Source organism: Parasteatoda tepidariorum, chromosome 1, assembly GCF_982258835.1.
Source record: "Parasteatoda tepidariorum strain Cologne lab strain chromosome 1, Ptep-v5.0, whole genome shotgun sequence".
Lineage (NCBI taxonomy): Eukaryota > Metazoa > Arthropoda > Arachnida > Araneae > Theridiidae > Parasteatoda > Parasteatoda tepidariorum.
In genome coordinates this window covers 95,894,766-95,918,953 of record NC_141755.1, presented here as the reverse complement: position 1 = coordinate 95,918,953, position 24,188 = coordinate 95,894,766, and the positions used below count along the sequence as shown (strand labels likewise).

General features: G+C 31.2%; 1 protein-coding gene across 4 annotated transcripts in view; it reads right to left on the bottom strand.

Annotated features, from left to right (window-relative positions):
* Positions 1 to 24,188, bottom strand: part of LOC107441922 (mitochondrial sodium/calcium exchanger protein) — a 72,097-nt gene that overhangs the window by 7,013 nt on the left and 40,896 nt on the right. For 2 of the 4 annotated variants that reach the window (XM_016055331.4, XM_016055333.4), the window contains exons 10-13: positions 21,145 to 21,276; positions 15,025 to 15,251; positions 10,253 to 10,385; positions 9,063 to 9,262 (exon numbers count right to left, since the gene is read on the bottom strand). In XM_016055331.4, coding sequence (XP_015910817.1) covers positions 9,063 to 9,262; positions 10,253 to 10,385; positions 15,025 to 15,251; positions 21,145 to 21,276 — 692 coding nt within the window. The remainder of the gene's footprint in view (positions 1 to 9,062; positions 9,263 to 10,252; positions 10,386 to 15,024; positions 15,252 to 21,144; positions 21,277 to 24,188) is intronic. The other 2 variants (XM_016055334.4, XM_071179431.2) reach the window with 1 other exon arrangement.

Here is a 24,188-nt window from a genome sequence, read left to right as displayed (position 1 = left end):
GGTAGTCTCATTTTTCGCGATGAAGCAACCTTCAGCATAAGTGGGAAGGTTAATTGGCACATCAGTCGAATATGGGGTACGGAGTAGCCTTCCTCTGTAACTGAACACGAACGTACTCGGAGAAGATTGATGTGTTCTGCGCAATCTCATCACGTAAATTGTACTGTCCTTTTTTCTTCTGTGAGAAAAGTGTTACGTCAAATGTTTATCTTGACATGCTTGAAGTATGGTTAATGCCACAGTTTGGTAAATGCCACACTTTTAATGATACAGATTCCACGGATTGCATCTTACAGCAAGCTGGAGCACCCTCACACTGGGGTACGAGGGTTCGCACATTTTTAAATCAACATCTGTCGAAGTGGAGATGTGGTCGATATCTTCTGTTCTTGGTTACCGAGATCTCCAGACTTGACACCCTGTGATTTCTATCTATGGGGTTTTGTGAAATACAGATGTATGTGCTTCCCCTGCCCAAAGCAGTTTTATTTTATAACAGTCGTTGAACAGCCGACCCTATTTTTAGTTTACGTCTACCAGTGTTCAACACCGTAGTCTTGTAATTTTAAACCCAATCCAGAAGACAAGAGAACTCTAGAATCAAGTATTGGGAGAAATTTTGCCTTTGTGGAGGACTTTTTTTGATGGAACTAACCTGCATTTGCGTTGCATGGAGAGGAAACCACGAATACCTTCCACAGTTAGTCTCACAGCAAGAAGACTCATGATCCATCTAACAACGAGGATATTTTACGTCAGCACTGTGGTCGGTGTGAGCCGGGTCCCAAAATAATTGAAGAACTCAAAAAACGCATTTGTAATGCGCTTGCGTCGGTGACTGCATAAATGCTTAATGGACTATCTCGTAGATGTTGTCTGTACGACCAAGGGAAGTCACATAGAAAATCCGTGACTCAAGTATACAAAATTTTTAAGCACCTTCTACATTCTGTGTAAATTTTATCGATAAATTCTTTTTCATTAAATAGTTATGGCCATTTGTAATCGATTTATTTCTTTTGAATTACCATGTACGATGAAATTACTAACATTTATATTTGAAAACAAATTTACCCACTTCAAAATATATATTATTAAAAGTGTAAAAAGTTCCATTATAAATTATGATTTATTTATTAATTTCTCAAAGGAATTAATAGTGAACAAATGCTGTACTGAAAAGCAGAACCTGATCAATCATAGAACTTCAAAAAAAAAAAATTGTAGTTAAAATGAATGAGGTTGTGAAAAAAGGAAAAAAAAAAGGAGGAAAAGAAGAAAAAATTGAAATGAAAAAAGTGTTGCCTTAATCTAAACATCGGAAAAAAAGAAGAAATTCCGTCAGCTAACTGTCATTCTTTACTACTACTGAGATACCACATCCATTTCTTACAATTTTATCTGCGAAAAAAGTGGGAAAACTTTTATGAACAGCAGAAAATCTTCATTAAAAATTAAAGCTCTTTCATTTTAATTTTTTCAAAAAGATCTGGAAAATATCTTTGTTTGATTGATAGGAACTAATCGTTTTTCGGATTATTTTTACAGTGCAGAAAATGATTCATATTTTTCGTGATTTTTCTGAAGGTTTACGATGAAACTACTGTCGATGAAAATCTCTTAATTTCAACATATTTACCTTTTTGGTAAATAAAAGAAAATGGTAATTGGTATTGTCTCAAAAACGAATAATATTTGGTATTGTCTCATAAATACTAAACCATAAACAGATTCACCAACCTTTTAAAATTCCTTTTCTTCGAACCTAGTTTACATCACTTAAGTAGTCTGAGGAGTTTGAAAAAATGAATCAATTTGCGTATTGTAAATCAAAAGTTGCGTATCATACATTCGATTTTATAAATCAAAATTTTTATTCATCAATATGTGATAGTTAAAAAGAACGAGAAATTATGAATTTTACACTACAATTAAGTAGAGTTTAACTAGAAAAGAACACTAAGTGTATTATAAAATCTTGAGATGAAACTTTTTTATAGACCTCTAGGTGTTGAGTTTAAACATAATATTGTTCTTGGCTACTTTAATAATATTTAAATTATTCCCAAAAAACAATTCGTTCTTTATAATTGAAGGAAAAAAGCTGTAGCCATCGTGATGAGCTGCATCGCTGCGCAAAGAAAAAAAAACGTGCTTTTTGTATTCATGAGGTACAAACACGCGTCAGCCAGAACTGGATAAATTTTATTTCCAAAGATGTTCTCAGAGATATGCTTCTTCTAAGAAGTTCAGATGTAATTAAGAATCGAGATAATTTCAAAAAAATAACAGCGAAAGTTATATTCAAGTTTTAAATAGACGCTTGTTACAAATATGCTAACAAGGACTTCAAAGAATATGATCATTGTCACTCATAGTAAATGCATTAGATGTTTTTAACAATAAAGGAATACAATAAAAAATATAAAGGATCCTCCACAAATCTTATCGAGATTTATTCTCTATCAAGTTGGCTGTAAATTTAGTATGTTCTAGTTCAAAACATTCTCAACAAAAGTTCTCATTCATACTAAGTCTCTAATTCCATCACGGCATTAGCATTAACCAAAGAATTTGAAAAAAAATTATTAATGAACTTTTCAATAAGCATTAAAGTTAGATTAAAGTAATTGAAAAGGTAGTAGCACATCAGAATGTCCAACGATTAATGAATAGCTATCATTACTTCTTCGCATTCACCTAAGCCAACGCTGCGAGCTTCAAGCAACCTTTCACCACAGTGATCGTTGCATATATCTCTTATGTTAGAGGCCTTTATCTTTTATGTCTTGGACACAGGGCCGGATTAACATATAGGCACACTAGGCACGTGCCTAGGGCCTACGAAATTCAGGGGCCTACGAAAAACTTGGGAGAAAAAAATTTGTTGACAAAAATAATTTAGCTTTGAAAACAACAAGTGTATTTTGCACAAAATTATGAAGATACAAATAAAAATATAATATTTTTCGGTAATAAATTATTTTGCAGAATCTTATGATCTAATATATTACTTTTTTGCGATTTTTGGATTCAACGAAATCTTGTATTATGCTGTCGAATTCCAAACTACGCAAAATGTCGTATTCAATAGACATAAGTGCGGGCGATGCCAAACGATCTTGATTCATTGTTGAACGCAAATAATTTTTTATCAATTTTAATCTGGAGAAAGATCTTTCTCCTTCTGCATTTGATCCAAGAATCGACAAATATATTCTTAATGCAATGTGAACGTTGGGAAAAGTATTCACAAGTTAATCTTTAATTTGAGCCTTCAACATTTCTTGTGCAGATTTATGTTCATATAAATTTGAAAATAGTAAAAATTCATCTACAAAGTTTTTCTCTAAATCGGATGAGTAAATTTTCACCAAATTTTGCGCTTTTAGTTTAATCTCAGATTCTGACAAATTTTTGTGTAATTTCCTTGTAATTCGGGTTCGATAAAACATCGATTAATGACACTTTTTGGTCGATACAGAAAACTGGGAAATTCAGACATCCGGGATAGCGATGGTCCCGAGCATCCCAGATAATTGGTTCTCTACTGTATAAATATTTCTTGTAATTAATCTCACTATCAATTTCACTGTTTTCTTTGCTGGTTTGTTGTTGTATTGTTGACGTGAAGTGTTTACATTAGTGATTCTCAACCTGTGGGGCGCGCCCCCCTAGGGGGGCGCGAGCACACTAGAGGGGTGGAGCGAGAATATTCAAGAGAAAATATTATTTAAAAATTGATTAACTGTATGAAAGGAAAGCGCACAAACACATAGAAAACAAAATACATTTCGACATATTTAATAACTTATTAAAGTGAAACAACTTATTGAATCAAAACTTAAGGTAGGGAGCCAAAAATGGCTTTGCTTTGAGGATTTTTCCTAATTTTCTGGTTAAGTCTGTGTGGCTGAAATTTTTTTTGTAACATCTTACACCTATCTCTAATATATATCACGTATACTTTTAATTGTAAAATAAAATTTCATTTCTTTTATAGTACAATTTCAAAATTGTAGTTTCTGCGCCTAAAGTTTCCCACAGGTTCCAAAGGTGAGCCATATATTGAAATCACTTTTTCACTTACTCAAATTATCCTTAGAAAAAACATTTAGACTGGCAAACGTTTTTTAAAAAGGCACTTTAAGTGTCTTGTTAGTAGGAACAAGTTTTCCGATTTTGAAAAAGATATTTGTTTTTTCAGAGTATATAATTTGTTTATTGATTTTACATTGATAGTTCTTGTGTGAAGTCACTAGCGATTCTTTTAATCTTTATTACTGAGTCAATTTTTTCAAAAGGATTAACTAACAAGAATTAAATAACCATACTAGAGTTAACTAACCTAACCCATAACTAGTATAAAAATACCCATATTTACAAGAAAATACCAGAATCGACCACAAAAACACTCATAATTACCAGAAAAATAAAAAAAAAATACCTGAAAAATTACTTTGAAATGCAGACAATACAAAAAACTTGTAACAAAATATCGCAATTTCTGCTAAAATGCAGAGAACGTCAAAATATTATAAAAGTTTAAAAAATACCAAAGTTCCATATTTGCTTAAAATGAAATAAATCAATTGGCATTCAATTCAATCATTCCTCTTTGCGAAATAATATGCTACGTAATGATTTATAATGAACTCTTTTATAGATTTCACGTTTGTTTCCGAAGGTGGCCCCTGTGTCCCCAAGATGGCACCGGTGTCGGGCCACCTTGATACATGCATATGGTCACCATTAGCACGACTTAAAACTATTAATATGATAGATTAATTAGAATTAAAGTAATGTGGTTAAAGAAAAAGAAATAAACTTTCAAAGTTCTAAGAATTTGAACACATATAAATTACAATATCTTCTCACCCGAAAATTAGAACAACTGCAAAAAATTAAATCACTTCATAGAGTGGAGGCCATTCAAGGAAATAATTCAGCCTCGTGCACCTCAGATACAAGATTTACAATGCAGCAGGGACGTCTTATGATTCAAAATAAATTTAATTTTACTTTGGGGGGTGGGCTACGTTAGGAGCACTGACCACCTTTGGCTTACCCACCTTACAAAGCATACTAATTTAAAAAAGAAATTAATAATTTTTAGTGCATTCCTTGGGCCCAAAGAGCGGAAAAGATTCTTTATCTCAGGGTTCTCATTTTTATATAATTTGCAATCGTTACAACCATAGTTAACACAATATTAAAACCAGGGACGCATTTCTTTTGAAGCCAAAGCTTCTCTGTGGATCATGCAATGTGTCCAGACGCATGGAGGCGATTTTTTACAAGTTTACAAGTGCTTGTATACTTTCGAACCTTCCTGATATTGAACGAGCACCATCGGTGCATATTCCGATGCAATTTTTGCATTCTATGTTTGCCTCATTCATAACTTCATTTGAAATAGCAAATAATGCTAGCGCTGTTGTTTTGAGTTCTATTGATTTGCAGAAAAGTAGTTTTACTACTGACATATTATCACAAAATTAAACATAGACAATTAAATGAGCATCTTTATTATGCTTCATCAAACTGTATTGAAAACATTTTGTCACGCAACATCGAGAAAAGCTGAAACTACATTTTCAGCTGTATCACCAATTCGAGGAGCAACAGTATCGTTTGAAAGAGGACGGTAATTCTTTTGAAAAATTAACTCCAAACATAGTTTCTGCAATCTCAATTGCTGCTGGCTTTTACTTTACTTTTGTTTTGGCAGTTAGTTAAAAATATTTTAAAGACAGAATTCAAAATACTCAATATACATTATTGTTGTATACATTTTACTGTAAGTGGGGGGCGCGATGAAAATTATGATTGAAAACTGGGCCGCGAATACTGAAAGGTTGAGAACCGCTGGTTTACATAGTTATCGATCGAACTAATCATAATGGTATTATCGATATCAACTGCAATATCGGCAGTATATCGGTATTGCAGATAAAGTTCGATAAACAAATTCATAAATTAAAATCCATATTAATAAAAATGTAAAAAAAAAAAATATGCAAGAAAATTTTAGCATATATTTTGAAAAGAGGGGAGGAGTGGGGGAAGGAGGGGAGGGCCCAAAAACGACTATGCCTAGGGTCTACGAAAGGTATAATCCGGCTCTGCTTGGACACTATCTGTTTTTGAGCTTTTAGTCAATGAAAATTTTCGAGCAGAATATTTTGAACTATTAAGATTTTGAATTTTCAGTCCATGTGTTGGAATTAATTTCTATAAGATTTGTATGGGGTCCTTTATAAATATTTTAAAATTTTTAAAAAAGTGAACCCTAAAAATACTGCAAAAATTAAAAAATAGTTTCAAAACAACAAACAAAAATATTAAAAAAAGGGCCACTTCCGGGGCTGTTTTGGGTGTTCACTTAATGTTGCATTTTGGTTTGATGCACAGAAGCTATAAGACTTAGAAATTTGAAATTGCAAAGTTGTGTAGAAAAATGTCCAGGGGGTATTAATGAAATAAAAATTAACATTTGTTATTTAGTTTCAGAATTATTAACTGTTAAACTTGTAACAAAAATACAAAGCAGACAGCTTTGCAGGCCTCAGGAATGCAGCCACAGACTTAGAATTTTGCATGTTGAAAGAACCATGAACTGGGCTAAACAAGGGGCGGTTGAACCTAGCTCGATATTTTTTTGAAACTCTATGTCGTTCAATTTATTGCAAAAATTGATGCAATTTTTACTGCTTTTTTCGCGTCCCCCTACTTTTTTTGCATTGTTTTACACTTTGTCTTGTTACACAAAAGCTATAAGACTTAGACGCTTGAAATTAAGAGGGTGTGTAGAAAAATGCATAAAAAAAAAAAAAAAAGAAAGAAAACGATTATAACAAAAATTAATATTCTATAACATGAACTATTAACGGTTTAATTTGAAGTAAGAAAAAAAAACATATGAAGCGTTCTGCAGTTCGTAGAAATACTATAGAAATTTGATGTGCTGGAAAGGCCTTTTTTTTATTAATTTAACTCGATTTTTTTTTTTAAATTCCCATTTATTCGAAAGTTACTGAAATTTTAGTCCTTTTTTTCAATTTTTTCTTAGTTTTTTGCTTTAAATAATAACTAATAATCCGTTATTGTTGTAGAAAAATTTTACCCTGTTTAATTTTTCTTTTATAAGCCAGAGTTCGAATTAAATAAATGAAAAAATGAATTAATGTAAAAAAAAAATAATAATAAGTGAACGATAAGCTGTGCCAGATATGAATCTTCGAAATTTTTCTAATAAAAAAAGGCTAGAAAGAGATAAAAACCATTTCTAATTCTTACTGGTCTATGACATAAAGTTATCATTATACATAGTTAACAAGCAAAATTACTTCTCATTCATTATTTTTTATTGTGTTTATTGTGTATTCTTAAGTATAAATATTTTTTCTTTCATGTACAGTCGATCAAAGCCAGGTATTCTTTCATATCTTTATGATTAACACATGAACAAGATGTGTTTACATAAAATTATGATAGTTGTATATTTAATGAACAAAATGATTCTTTTTTAATCGACTCTTAAGGAGGAAAAAAGCAATGCTGAATGAGGATGCAACCATGCGGATTCATTAAAGGAAGCGAATAAGGAACCTTCTAGATTATTAAAATAATAATTAAAGTACTAAGGATATTTCAAGAATTGGATACTTCATCAACATTTAAAAGCTTACCTGTTTGAATAAAAGATTTTGTATACTAATTTTTGAATAGCTGATTTGTCTTTGTGGGTAACAAAATTGTTTTCGAAATTTTTTCAAAACCATTATGTACACATTGAAACTTAAAACTTGCTATTATTAAGAATTTCCTCAACGATCGTCTTGTTGTTGACGTATGCCTGTTTTAGGCAGAGGGGGTGCGATCGTTCTTGTTTTCCAGTGGCGCCATCTATGGCTAAGAATTCGACTTCTGCCACACCATACGTCACACCCGTTTATAGGGCTGACACATTCATACATCCATTCATCCATCCACAGATCGTAATTTTGACCTGAATCAGAGAACGATCGATCTCCAATCCAGTACCCCCATAGGTATTGATTTGTTATGGGAACATGGAGGACTTTTGTGACTCGACAGATTTAACGTGCATCAATCACTTTACTACACGGGGAATCTTCGGTCGGCGGGGTTCGAACCCACGAACTCACGGACATGGGCCCAGCGCCCTACCGACTAGACTATCCCGGCCCCAACGGTCGTGTAAGTAATGCAAGTGCTTTCTGACGGCTCCACCGATGGCAGTAATCTTTTTCTTCTTGTTTAGAAGCACAGAATGCTTTTTGGAGAACTATTTAGGGACTATTCAAGTGGCCTCAAAACGAATAACGTATTGGAATTCATAACTTCAAAATCTGTAAGAAAATTTAATTTTTTTTGTTTGTCCGATTTCAAAATTTTTATTTTACTACCTTAATTTTTCTTGTTGTTACATGTTCTATAAAGATAGTTCAAGATTCCCCTGTTAACTAGTTCCCTTTATAAATAGTCTGAGTTGCCTACTTTTAGGACTCTACTAGAAGGCTTTTAATTCAAATTATTCTTGGCTTTATTTCCAACTAAAATTTGGAATTCTTACTACCTAGCTTTTTTTTGTTGTTGTTTTTTAAGCTTTTCTACTTAAGTATTTATAAATGATTATTTTTATGACGTGAGAGGAAGTTTTAATCTTTTGGAATGGTATAAAATGTTCAATGACTTGTTAAAAACTAAATTTGTCAAATGTCATTAAGTTCAATTCCACAACCTGTTCGCACCGACCACAGTGCTGACGTAAAATATCCTCAGTGGTAGACGGATCATGGGTTAGAGTCCCCTAACGATCAGGCTAACAATGAGAAGTTTTCATGGTTTTCTCTGCTTGTAACGGAAATACGGGTTAGTTATATCAAAAAGTTCCATGAAGGCAAATTCCTCCCAATACTTGATCCAGGAGTTGGGGATTAATAAGGATTGGGTTTAAAATTACAAGGCTAGCGTGATGAACATTAGTACTTATAAACTCAAAAGTGGGTCGGTAGCTAAAAATGAAAAGTTTATACCTGCAACACTGCAACAATTTCGTTTGCCAAGCAATATGTCCACATCACAGCAACAATGAATCCCGAGTAAGCAAAGATCCAGTGGTAATTGGGAGGAAAATCTCGTTCTGAAGTAAAATATACTAGAAGTGCACAGCCTATGCAAATACAAAGAACCAGTACGATGACAGGAAATACGTCTCTTATCATGTAAAACTCATCTAAAGAGAATTAGTATATAAAAATGTCGTTAAAATGTATAGTTAAAGATAATCAAGAGAATATATATTTTGTATCTGAATTGTAAGCATGTGTTTAAGTACAAGGGGTGATCAAATGAAAAGGTACGAAACGCCACGGTGGGTACAAATGTAGACTTTATTCAAAATATACACCATAGGCCTGTGCACAGCGATCCCACTGATGAACAAGACGCAGGATTCCTTGTTCCCAGAATTCCTGTGGTCTTGACGAGACCCAGTCCTTCACAGCGTCCTTGAGTATGTCGTCCGAGTTGAAGAGCTTTCCTTTCAGGTGGAGTAAACACATGGAAATCACAGGGCTACTAGTCCGGATTGTAGGGCGGATGGTCCAACGTCTCCCACTTGAACTTGGCCAGTTCCATGTGTGTGAGTCTGGAGACGTGTGGACGCTCTTTATCATGGAGAAGAACCACACCCTCCGTGAGCAGCCCCGGTCTTTTGTTCTTGATGAACCTGCGTAGGCGTCAGAGTGCCTCACAGTACACATCGGAGTTAATGGTTTTTCTGTGCTCGAGGAAATCGGATAACACCTCGCTGCTCATCAATCGTCGAATTTTGCAACGCGAACGCCATCCAGTCCTCATACGGACTGCCGCATCATTTGGACGCCGCTTTTGATAAGAGCCTCTGCTCTCTCTTGCTCATGCGGGCACCAGCGCATGCTCCGATCCCAGTCAGAGACTCTAATCGCATCCCGAGATGTCTCGCTACGTTCTCCCATAGCGGAATATGCAAATATTTAACTGTTACGTTTTTACGTCGTTTCGTACCTTTTCATTTGATCACCCCTTGCAATATAGCATGACGTATGGCAAGGTGAAGAGGCAGATGGTATAGTGAAGTGTGACGTTTTATGACAAAGGAGAGGGGAGGATTTTAAAATATTGAAAAAAACAAGTGTGACATCATTTATGTGAGCGGCCCTTTAACTATAAAAAATATACTTACATTCGCTTATTAAAGTTATAAAAACTGGACCGGTGACGCATTGGACACAGGTTAAAAGTCTATTCCAATTCATGTCGTCTGCACCAGTGTCCAAGACAGGGATGGTCAGTCGCATGACGAATATTGGTGGAATCTGCAATATAAGTCCATAAATTATAAAACGTTTAATGTTATCTGGGATAGTTAATATAATGGAACAACATCGTTGCAAGAGCATTAACAATGCAGCGAGGTTTTAAACGCCAGACTTTATTCTTAAACATACACATAAAAGCTTGTGTGCTCATTATAAAGACGGCTTATAAGGCCTTGCCATGTTGGGAAACAGATAGTACAAATTAGAGAAGGACATCACAGATGTATCAAGAATTATGACGGGTTTCGAACCTGCTATGTCCGCTTACCTGACTCTTTAATGGATTCGAGAAACCACTTGGTCTGGGAGGCTCCTTAATGCGAACCAAAAATATTGTAAATATATAAAAGTGCCTTTATGAAAAAAGTGGTGGACATATACTGGGGGTGAACAAAATAGTGGAAACATTTCTATACTAGTACTTTGTTTCATATTTCTGAAAAATACTTAAAGAATCCTTTTATAACTTCTGGATTGTTTAGATCAGGGGTTTCCAACTTACATGAGGGCGGGGGCCACAATTAACATCACAAATCAAATGGCGGGCCGCAATTTTAGCAAAATTTTATGTAGGACTCTTTTATGTTTGAAGGAACATTAAATATTACTGTCAGATTTTTATATCAAGTTGTACAAAATAAAAGTATTGAATTACAAATTAAAATAAGAAGTAGATTTTTAAAAATATTTAATTGCATATTGAAAAATTCGGGCTACAATAACTTTAATGTGCACCTATGTATTAAACAATTAATGTGCAACAGATATCTATTTGTTAAGATTTAAAACTTGCTGTAAAGGTTGGTGTTAAAACTTACATAGTAGCACACAAATTGTAAAGTGAGAAAATTGAGGTTTGTTTCCTACAACCACCAGAGAATAGATATTTACATTTTAAATTTAAAACTGACAAATGTGTCTAAATATTTTTGTCCAAAATGAGTGGTTTCAGAAAGTTAAATCGGAGAATTTCTTCAAGAAAATTTATGATACACACATGCTAAATTATATTCACAAAATACAAAAAAATGAAATAAAAGAAGAGCAATACACAATTATTTTTGTATTTGAATAAATATTTTCTTGGATGCAAAACGTGAGAAATAAATTTTTTTGCACCGTTGATATGTTAAATTTTACAGAAACGAAGAAACTAGGTTTTTATTAACGAGAAAAGTATTTTGAACCCATACAGATTTTTTACGAAAATTGTCCGCAAAAAATGACAACTAATATATTTTAGTTCGCGGGCCACAAAAAAAAGATTCGCTGGCCGGATGCGGCCCCCGGGCCGCCAGTTGGAAACCACTGGTTTAGATCACGCGATATCTCATACTTATTAAGGAAGTTGAAGGATTTTAGAGGTTTGAGAGACCGACAATAAAGTACAAATGGAAAATAGAGTTTTTGAGCACCTTTTGCCGAAAAATGCAGCAAGAAATTTTTATTTTATTTTGGCTATTGTATGCAATAAGTGCGCGAAATTTGAAGCATAGCTTAAATATTTATGGAATTATGGACATTTTTATACAGAACTAATATTTTTGCCTTACGTTTTTTTTTGCTATAACTTTAAAAATATTCAATAAAATTAAAAAAATTTTTTAGAGCAATTTAAATTTGAATAAAATTTTTTTAAAAATAATTCGTTGAAAAATGCGTAATATATAAGTAATTAAAGTAGTTCTTTTATACTGTGCATGCGTGGAAAAACTAAAAATTTTCCTTAATTTTGTAGTGAATCGTATTTGTAAAAAGTCAAGTCCGATTTGAATATCTTAAAAATTTAAAAAGTTCCCACAGCAATTTTCTAAGTAGTTTTCGCACTTTTTAAAGGAAACTCAAAATAATAAGGGATTTTCTACTTATATTATTTTGTATTATAAGACAAAATTCAATAACAAATGATAATACCTTACAATAAACGTTCATACACCGAATTATGATTGCATAAGGAAAGAAAACATTCGAAAGAAAAGATACGTTTATAGGGATGATCCCCAGCAATGCCGGTGTTATTTTTAATAAATCTTTTTAAATCTTGTTAATTTTACGAAATTTCGTGAAATTATCACATATAATAATCAAAGTAATTGTTAAAAGTTAAAAAAATTATTGCTACATGTTTTGTCATAGGATGTTCTGAAACACTATTTTACGTTTGTAATTTATTGTCGGTCCCTCAAACTTCTAAAAGCCTTAAACTTCATTGATAAGAATGAAAAATCGCATGCCCTAAGTACTTCTTAATTTATAAAATGATTCTCTAGGTATTTTTTGAGAAAGATCAATTAGTAAGGAAATGTTTAAATTATTTTTTCCAACCCCTGCACCGTCATCGTAAAAAGATCGTAACAGTTCAAAATAATAACGAGAAAAATTGAAAAATTACAATAAAAACAAAAAAAAAACAACAAAAAAAAACGTCATTTAGCTTTTAAATTGTGATGTCATAAGTAGCTGAAAAACAAAATGATGCCACTGTCGTAGGTAGTTGAATAAGCCGGCTATTTGGATTGCTACAGGTAAATTGGAAATGTCTCTAGATTGACACTTTTAAGGCTAATTGGTGAGCTTTCAGGCTGATTAGGAACGATATTTTAAGATTTTCAGTTACTTTAATTTATTTTAGGCACTCTACAATGAGTTTAGAATATAGATGACTTATTTTAAAGAATCCAGAGAGAATCTAGCCTGATAAAATATTTTTTCCTACATTTTTAAGTTAGCTTAAATGTATATAGGCTAGTCATAAAAAACCAAAAAAATATCTGACAGATTGGATAATACTAAAAGCCTTATTAATCAACCTATTACATTTTGCTATGTTGGCGACATTTGTAAAGAGCCAAATTCTTCAACTATTATAATAATAAATAAAAGAAAAACATTTCTATACAGAGTAATTCAATGCGTTAGAATAATATCTTTGAAAAGAATTTCTTCGAAATTTAAGAAATATAAATGAAAGAACTCAATACTATTGATTAAAACAAGGAAGATAAAAAAAAGAAATAGCTATCAGCTGTTACTTCTTTCCAAGAATTATTGATAGATCGAAAGTTTAAATCCAAGGTTAAAGAATTTTGATTTGTCTTCAGCATCATTACTCGAAATATTCTTCCAAGAAAACATCTTTTTGAATGAAGATTTAATAAGTTATTTCGAAATTCCAAACAAGTTATTTCGTAGAAAAATAAATAATAGAAAAGAAAGTCTAGAACGGGTTTTGAGGTCACAAATTTCCAAAAATAACTGATAACATATCTAGGGCTAATGATACAAAAATTTTCAATTTAAATATTCAATAGCCTGAAAATTTCAGTCAATATGTATTTTAATGAAAGGATATTGTTGTTCTTGCATGTTTTAAATGTAAGAACAACTAATTTCAATGTTTGGAGAGGAATTCAATTAATACATCTAAGGGAGTGAAAGTCAATAATCACCAAATTCGGTTTTTCACAGTAACGCATGTATGTACACAGTGCACATAAAAGGACCAACCTGAATAATTTGTTTATGAATAACACCCTGAATATGTTTTTTTATTCGAGCCAGTGATCTCAAATATATTTAATAATTAGTGCAGGCGATTATTTAAATTTCAAAATTAGACGCAAAAACGTACTTTCTGTGAACAAGCATACTCCCCCCCCCCCGATGGATTTGGATTTCTGATTTCAGAAATATAGTAGGAAGCCGCAATCTGGGAGGTATGGCCCCTATAGTTTGGGCAAGAAAGCAGTTCAAAGATTGGACACCTTAAGGTTAATTTTACTTTTTGCGTATTTTTCCATATCTGGAGATCTTTTTAAGCGAATTGAAAACTTTTTGCATATAATTATAAAAATCGTTCATCAAATAATAATTTCATGCAAAAAAAATATTTATTATTTTCATTAGTTTACTTAGTAACCAAAAAAATTTTTGAATTCATCATTTTAAAGAGTGTATTTTTACATAGCAAAATACAAAATGTAAGCCCAATGGGTTGAATAGTTTCTGAGAAATCAAATTTTAAGAAAGTTGTATAGTTAAAATTTGATTTCTCAGGAACTATTCAACCAATTTCACTCAAAATTTTGAAATGTAAAAATACATACCTTAAAATGATATAAAAATCTATACTTTGCAATTCTAAAGTTTTTCGACTATTATGAAATGAAATAATAAAAAATAAATATTTGCTATTTTTTTTGCATGGAATTATCTTTTGATAAACGAATTTTGTGTGCAAAAATTTTCAATTCGTTTAAAAAGTTCTCGAGATATGGCGAAATTCGTAAAAACATTCTGTTTTTACGAGCTTTGGACCGCTCTGTTGACCAAACAATTAAGACCATATTTCCCAGATTGCGGCTACCCCTATATTTTGGGGGTCAGAAACCTCTCGAAATAAAGTCATGTTTATTCAGAGAAAGAGCGTTTTTGTATATGATTTCGTAACTTAAAATATCGTCTCCCAAATTAATTAGCATATTTGAGGTTACCCTCTTGAACCATTGAGATTGAGTTCTATAAGAACGTAAAGATCCTATCATTAGATCAAAAGTTATTCTGGATAGTTCGCTTTTTTTTTTTTTTTTTTTTTTTGGGCTCACTGTACATAATGCGTATGAAGGAGACAACTTACTTTTATGACTACTAACAACTTTCTCCACCATGGTAAGGATGACCATTTTTCAGTGTTCACAGGACATATTTTTAGGAGAAACTCCCAAAATTCACCTTTGTCGATGACATTTGGTAAGGCTGCCAATCTTTCTGTGGAAGATACACCATTGCTTTCTAATGACTGGCAACTTCCTGGAGGAAACAATTCTTTAAATACACCATTGCTTTCTAATGACAGGCAACTTCCTGGGGGAAAAATTCTTTAAATACACTATTGCTTTCTAATGACAGGCAACTATCTGGGGGAAAAAATTCTTTAAATTCATCATAAATATTATTCGAAAATGGATTAAATTTTTTATGCTTTTTCTCGAAAGAATTATTTATTTTGAGACAGGGGAAGAATGGATGGGTTTCGAACAAATTGGTTTTTAGCTAAACAACATGAAAAATGCAGAAATAATACCCCATAAACAAATATACTATAGTTTCGGCTATTTATCTTCATCACATGTTTGAATGCTGTTAAGTCAATTATAGAACCAGAACTATAGGGCAATTCCACCATTTAGAAATGTTATGTTCACATATTTTAAATGCATATAAATAGGCTAAAAACTTCAATTAATTCTTAAAATATTTTTTAATAAAAGTCTTAAAATCATATTCAATTGTTAGTAAGTATCATTAGCTTAAAAATTAAAAACTGGGTGTTACGGGGAAGTAGCATAGTGTGTTACGTCCGTTACAACTGGAATTTAATTTTTGAAAAAAAATTACATTTTTGACAGTTTCTAAAATTTTGAGTGCATGACTCTTAAGATTTTATTTAAACAAATATTATTAGAGCTGCTCAATTTTTTTTAATTGATTGATAAGCTTTTAAAGTCTACAAATACAAAATTCTTAAATAGTGAAAATGCCTCTAGTATGCTTGTTTATGTGTTATTTATTCTTTTTCAACTTTTCATTTGCTTTTTTTTACTCGGTATTTTTGTCTGTTCACTGCGTCGAAACGCTTTTTCGAATCTCTTATGACTCCAGAATCATGCTAGAGCTCTGAAATTCAAACATCGACTACAAGGATCAATTTTAATCCTTATCCTAAATTTAGTTTTAGAATTTTAATAAGCCAGTTCGTGAAGGATGTCGGAAAAATTATTTTTTTCGCATTGGTTCAACATAAGCCATAGTTATAAATAATACTGTAGATGACTCTGTTCTGGATTTTATTGCATGTTCTTTAATGTTTAATTATTTTTACAAGCTCAGTGATCAATTTGGATGGTATGTGAATCGGTTCTACATTACTGAATTAGTATTTCTAAAGTTATGTGAAATCATACGTGTATATTTTGTTATAATTGCGTTTTAAAAGATGTTTCCACACAGCTAAATAATTTTAAAGCATTACTAATTGGAATAAAGAAATATAAGTTATGTATTAAAAAGTAAAAGCAATAGAAAAGGTAATGACTCAATTGAATGTAAGTTTAACTCATGTGAAAGGTACTGTAATGTAACTTAATTCATACTATTAGTTTTAGCCGTAATATGATAGCTATTCTAACACTAACATTTTTTTTTTATCAGTCGTTTCTTTTTATCAGTTGTATTCATAATAGCATATTAGAGATAAGCATATTTATCTAAGCATTCTTTCTGTAGCCGGTGTACAAATTAACCAAACTTGACACGTATTTGTATAGCGGTTATATAACCGCAATACAATACATATCGAGTTTTACTGTCAGTACTAAATTTACAAAAATAAGAAAATTGCGCAATTTTTCTGAAAGACTTGATGAATTTTAAAAGAAAAAATATATAAAATAAAGAAATTTCAAAAAATTAAAAAACAACAACTTTTCATTGGTTTTGCACGAAAAAGAAAGAAATAAAACATTGGGTGTAACTTATAAAAATCGAGTTAATATAGTTTGAGTTAATTTTTCAGACATTATGTTCATTTTAAATAAAATTCTTTTTAAAATATGTTGAAAGAATTTCTAATAAAATTTTTAAGGAAAGAAGATGAAAAATTCGCGTTTTCTGGATAATAATAACGTCAAATAAATTGCCGAATACTAATATATATCTATTAAACTGTTTCGGTAAATATGCAAAATTATAATAAATTTCTATACTCTTTTTCAAATTTGCTAACACTTTGAAAAACTATTCATATCATTTAAATCCTCTTAGAATTTTTCCTAGACATTAGCGCCATCTATTGAATATCTTTTAAAATGTTTTTTTTTTGCAATTTGGTGAGAAAAATTTTCTAGTTTGCCACGAAGAATACAGCAAACTGTACTATGTTCGTTCGCTCTACATCTTTCTACTTCTCCCGTAGATAAGTTTATACAGGTTTTTTCCTTAAAGACTAAAATTTCAAATCCTTTTACAATTTTTCCTAGACATTAGCGCCATCTATTGAATATCTTTTAAAATGTTTTTTTTGCAGTTTGGTGAGAAAAATTTCTAGTTTGCCACGAAGAATACAGCAAACTGTACTATGTTCGTTCGCTCTACATCGTTCTATTTCTCCCGTAGATAAGTTTATACAGGTTTTTTCCTTAAAGATTAAAATTTTAAATCCTTTTACAATTTTTCCTAGACATTAGCGCCATCTATTGAATATCTTTTAAAATGTTTTTTTTTTGTAATTTGGTGAGAAAAATTTTCTGGTTTGCCACGAAGAATACAGCACACTGTACTATGTTCGTTTGCTCTACATCGTTCTATTTCTCCCGTAGATAAGTTTATACAGGTTTTTTCCTTAAAGATTAAAATTTTAAATCCTTTTACAATTTTTCCTAGACATTAGCGCCATCTATTGAATATCTTTTAAAATGTTTTTTTTTTGCAATTTGGTGAGAAAATTTTTTTAGTTTGCCACGAAGAATATAGCAAACTGTACTATGTTCGTTCGCTCTACATCTTTCTATTTCTCCCGTAGATAAGTTTGTACAGGTTTTTTCCTTAAAGATTAAAAATTTAAATCCTTTTACAATTTTTCCTAGACATTAGCGCCATCTATTGAATATCTTTTAAAATGTTTTTTTTTGCAATTTGGTGAGAAAAATTTTCTAGTTTGCCACGAAGAATACAGCAAACTGTATTATGTTCGTTTGTTCTACATCGTTCTATTTCTCCCGTGATAAGTTTATACAGGTTTTTTCCTTAAAGATAAAAATTTTAAATCCTTTTACAATTTTTCCTAGACATTAACGCCATCTATTGAATATCTTTTAAAATGTTTTTTTTTGCAATTTGGTGAGAAAAATTTTCTAGTTTGCCACGAAGAATACAGCAAACTGTATTATGTTCGTTTGCTCTACATCGTTCTATTTCTCCCGTAGATAAGTTTATACAGGTTTTTTCCTTAAAGATAAAAATTTTAAATCCTTTTACAATTTTTCATAGACATTAGCACCATCTATTGAATATCTTTTAAAATGTTTTTTTTTTGCAATTTGGTGAGAAAAATTTTCTAGTTTGCCACTAAGAATACAGCAAACTGTACTATGTTCGTTCGCTCTACATCGTTCTATTTCTCCCGTAGATAAGTTTATACAGGTTTTACTTAAAGATTAAAATTTTAAATCCTTTTACAATTTTTCCTAGACATTAGCGCCATCTATTGAATATCTTTTAAAATGTTTTTTTTTGCAATTTGGTGAGAAAAATTTTCTGGTTTGCCACGAAGAATACAGCAAACTGTACTATGTTCGTTCGCTCTACATCGTTCTATTTCTCCCGTAGATAAGTTTATACAGGTTTTTTCCTTAAAGATTAAAATTTTAAATCCTTTTACAATTTTTCCAAGACATTAGCGCCATCAATTAAATATCTTTTAAAATGTTTTTTTTTGCAATTTGGTGGGAAAAATTTTCTAGTTTGCCACGAAGGATACAGCAAACTGTACTATGTTCGTTCGCTCTACATCGTTCTATTTCTCCCGTAGATAAGTTTATACAGGTTCTTTCCTTAAAGATTAAAATTAAACAAGTAACGATTATTACTGAAAACACTTCTGAATTCTAACCTTTGAAACCTGCTTTGATGTTCAATACATTTGCCGTTCTTTACTGTATCTGGTCAGATTTTTACAGCGTTTCTGTTTTTTCCTTGTTTAAATAAAAATTTACGAAACCATTTGTAATGGACCCCCAAAGCATGATTTCGTAGTGTTGATTAATACTGACTTATTATTCATTCCTCCCTCCCCATGAACAACGTGTATTCACTACTCTAAAATACTAAGTGAAGCAGTTTGTTTCACATCTGATTAGTATACTTCACAAAGGTAAATAATTAGGACTTTTCTAAAAAAATTAATTTTCTTTTGCACAAACATTTTATCGTAAATGCAATAATAGTAATAAAAAGTTGCCACGTTTTTAGTGTTATCTTCAGTTTTTTATGTTTTCATCTTTACAAACTGAATATAAAAATGGATTTACAAATTGTAGCATAAATAACACAGGTAAGATTGTAAATAATACAAGCACTATCACAACGAGATGTGTTTTTTTTTGAAGCATTAGCGTACATAGATTTTGTCCCCCTCCCCGTAGCTAATTTACAATCCAGCAGCCCTTAACGACTCACACTCTTTTTTTGGATATTTTTCTTTTGGATGGAGTTTATCGCAATTATAATGCAAGCTTTTATGTCCTTTAAAATTCGTTACCTAAATTAAAAAAAAAACAAAAACAAAAAACAAATTTTTTTTTTGATTTAAGAAAATGCCAAACAGAAGTCGTTAAAAGCCGCTGGATTGGAAAATAGTTACAAGAATGCGTCCAGCAAGAGTTATAAGTGCGTCCCACCTTAGACGTACCATAAAAAATATAAAATTAAATTAAATTATAAAACAAAAAACACTGTGGTGAAGAAATATTTAGATAATTAGAATCTCTAATTCTATTTTAATTTACGAAAATGAAAATAGTAATTGCAATGAAAAGGTAGAATTAAGGACCTAAAATCGAAACACTGTATACGTTTATCATATTGAAATGAAATTTTGTTTAATAATACGAGAAAATAACTTTCGATCTTATAGTAATTATATTCAAATTTTAGTTACGAGATATAATTTTAGTTTAGTTACTTATGAAGTGAGAAAAAAAATATTTCATAAATCAAAAATATTTTTACTTTAACATATAATTTTAAATGGAGCGCGCCGTTAGTCCCCCTGGGTCGCTGGGTTTGCTGGGTTGTTACTTACGCCCCCACTGTTTTTAAGCTTAGATGTAAAAATAAATCAGAAGTTGTAACTCGGAAGTTTTATTACGAATTCTACCTGCTACCGCCTTCTTCGATTAGCTTTCATAGGGGCAATTTTGAATAAGGTTAACTATAAGTGTAATCTGAAAAATATTTACTGGCAAAAAAAAAAGAAAATGCTTTTGATTAAAAAAAGTGACAGATACAGCGGGGGGGGGGTCATGACCCCCCAATTGAAAAAAATAAATAAAAATAATAATTTTTTTAATAGTTTACAAAATAAATAAAATATTTTAAAAATTATTTAAGGGAGCATATACACCTAGGTAGGTCGGAAAAATCGATTTTTTTCCCAACTAATTATGTTCTTCACTGTTTCAAGAATCATAATCCAAAAGATTAAAACGAAATTCGTCATAGTTTCATTGTAAACATGTTGAAGTGCGCCGAGCGCTCCAAACGCACTTCAACAGGTTTAACCAAGATTGAATAAATGTGAAGATGGGAAACTTGCGAAATTTACATTATTATTTAAAGATAACATTTATTATTTAAAGATTTTGAATACTTGAATTATTTATATATTGTTCTATTGTTCATTATGAAAAAAATTTATGAGAAGACTAGCTTTAAAAACCCGTTTTTTTTTCAAAAAAAATATTAAAGACATTTTTTTTTTATAAAAAAAATTAATTGTGGGGGGGGGGGATCTGAGTCTATGACCCCCCCCCAGGAAAAATTTCTGGATCCTCCCCTGATTAAAAAGAAAGATAAGAAATATTTTTGCTTTCGATAATGTTTTCTTCTTCTCCTCCTTTTTTCAAATTTTTTTTTCATAAGAAAAAGAACTCATTTGTATTATTTTGTGGAGGTAAGCGTCTAGGAGATTTAATTGTACCTGTATTGTTGAATGCATGATTGTCTATGGAAAAACGACTGATGGATGATTTCCGTCTCTCGTCCAACGGTATGTGCGCTTTAGACAGTCTTCTTCCTCCGTCCACCCATTCGAATCCATTGAAATAAAGGGCTGCAGAAGAAAAAATAAGAAATGTTTCAAGGCCATTCATATTCTACAGAACTATCAAAAAAGGAAGAGATAGTCGCGCATTCCAAAAACAATAATATTTCGACATATTTTGGGGAATCGAAATCGATTCTGGAATAGGTTCAAGGTAACACTTGTCGCATTTTTGTTGCTGTTAAAAGATAGGATATAATTAATCATTACGATTGAAATGCATTTAACATTATTTAAAAGGGAGTTGGTTGTTTTAGCTCATTTTGAAAAGAGAAAATATTGAGTCAACTCCTTTCATTTTAAGATTATTTTAGGGAAGGGTAAAATATATATCTACGAATTATTAACTGTATCATACTCCACTTTTCGTAGTTTTAGAAAATATCTTTTTTAGTGGTAGCAAGCTAATTTAGTAATATTTGTATACGTTAAAATTAGAAGAATTTTATCCTCCACTATATGTGAGTAGTTTAACCCTTTCGCTCCGACTGTCACAAATACGTGCCAGAATTCAACCGTATCAATCAGGGTAAAAAGATAAAACTGGTAATCAAAGTAATTCTTTGACAGTTTATTTGTTATAATAGTTTGATTCATTTAATTCACCATTATTTAGTTCAAAATAAAATTATTTAGTTATATTTTGAGCTAGCATTGATTATATATATGATTAAACTAACTATAATTAAAGTAAAAGCAAAGTAAGTCTGTCAAATTAGCAACGCCTACATTTAAGTTACCGTTTTTTATTTATTTACATTTTGATTCTGATTTTGTACGAAGGCTTTTATGAGTCACCCGTCCCCAAGGGGTTAAGCAAACATATAAAATATCACACTCAACTTCCGATGAAAGTTATATTTAAATTCTATGCATTTTGAAACGTTCAAATATTGCGTGAGTGTATTTTCGCCAATTTTGGACTCCCCATTAGAAGCAAAAAAAAGCAATTACAAGCTTCTTATTTTTGCTTGACGTTTACAGAGTGTCTACCGTATATATTATCTAAGAAATTTTTATTCAACTGATTTTAAAAATAAAATTATGAACACATGCTTAGTAAAATGGCACTTTGCTAGTAGTAAAATTTAAAATTTTGCTGCTCGCACACTCCTCTCCAATCTTGTTCATCTCCCATTGTAGTGTCACAAGTTCGAATCCCAGCGATGGCTGGCTCATACGAATTATGCTACTGGCTCACACCAATCACAGTGCTGTTGTAAAATATCCTCAGATGTTGACAAATCGTGGTTAGAATTCATTTGCCATCGGGCTATAGTGGTTATTCTTCCCACCTTACACAAATGCGGTTTAGTTCCATTAAAAAAATTTTCAAAGAAGGATAGTTTGTACTAATCCCTGTGATTGGTTCTTCTGGAATTGGTTCGAAAGTACAAGGCTACGAAGTTGAACATTGACAGTCGTAACTGATAAAATAAAAAAAAAATGGCCCTGAAACAAAATCACAGTTTGTTGTACAGTGATGCCGAACTTTTTATGAACTAAGTCACATGACATCAATCACATGACGGTCACATGATTTGCGAAATGTGCAATCACATGACGGTCACATGATTTGCGATAACGCAATAGGAGCATCGCACTACTGAAAAGTAATTCAGACATCGTAATTTTCATACATATTTTCGTGCAAGAGAAATTTAAAGCACTCGAATGAAGCTATTCCGTTAAGTAGGAAATAAAGACTAACACTGCCATCAATTCTGACTCTTTCAGCATAAAATAAACGTTTTTATGACAGTTTCAAAATTTAAAGACCATTAATATTTATTTTATTTTATTTTATTTAAAAAAAAGACAACTTAAACATTATTCGCAACAATAAAAGTTCTGTTTTATGCTCATTGTAAATTTTATGACTTTGAACTTCGCAAATATGTTCGTAACATTACGCTGATGTTATATTTAACAATGCGTTTTTGAATAATTTTGTCTAAGACATAGAAAAGTGAAGTAAATTTATCTACCTTCACTTCGTAACGTGACTCACTAAGAAAACAAATTTATATTCAGGTATTTTCTACGCTCGAGTGTGGAAAAAAATAGATGTACTTCCTTTGTTATACCGTATAAATCTTTTGTTATTGATTTAAAACAGTAAAATGCATAAGTTGATTCCTGGGGATGTTTTTATTTTCTTTTTGAAGCTCGCCCAAAAATTGCCAGATTTTGGATAAGGAAAAATTGGTAATCCTACGTTTTCAGGTTTCCAAAAAGTTTATAAACTAAATTGTAAATTAAAAGCAAACATTGTCGAGACAAGAATTATTTACGTTATTTTTAAAGTTCATGCAGCGAAATAAATGAAATAGCAAATAAACTATTTACTACTAATATTTAATAAACTAATGATAATAATGTATTAATGATTAGACCGACCTGTTACGTATATGGTATGTTAATTATTCAGTTTCGCAAACTTATTGAAATATAATTGTTTAAAATAACTAAATAATTGAAGTGTTTCTTTTTTTGCTATAAATATTTTGTTGTTTATTGAAAAAATTAAAATGCATAAGACCGTTCCTTTGAATGTTTTTCTTTTGCGAAGTTCACGAAAAATTTTCAATCGTTTGTGGGACAAAAAATTTGGTACTGGCTTTCAACATTAGAAAAATCTCTTTTTCAATTTGCGAAAATTTGTTGAACTCACAAAAAAATTTGTTATACACAATTTTACAAATACTTGTTGCACACACAAATCATTTCTTAGTAATGTAAAAAATGCAATAATTAAGTAAATCTACTATAATAAATTGGAATTAATTTAGCTTTATTTATTGTTTTATTATATGTCTCACCGGAATGTGCATGATTTAAGTTTTATTTGAAACTAATTTATTGTTTATTTATCTTTTCTCCTCGCTCGTACGAAGAACGGGAATTCAGCTCGTAATGAA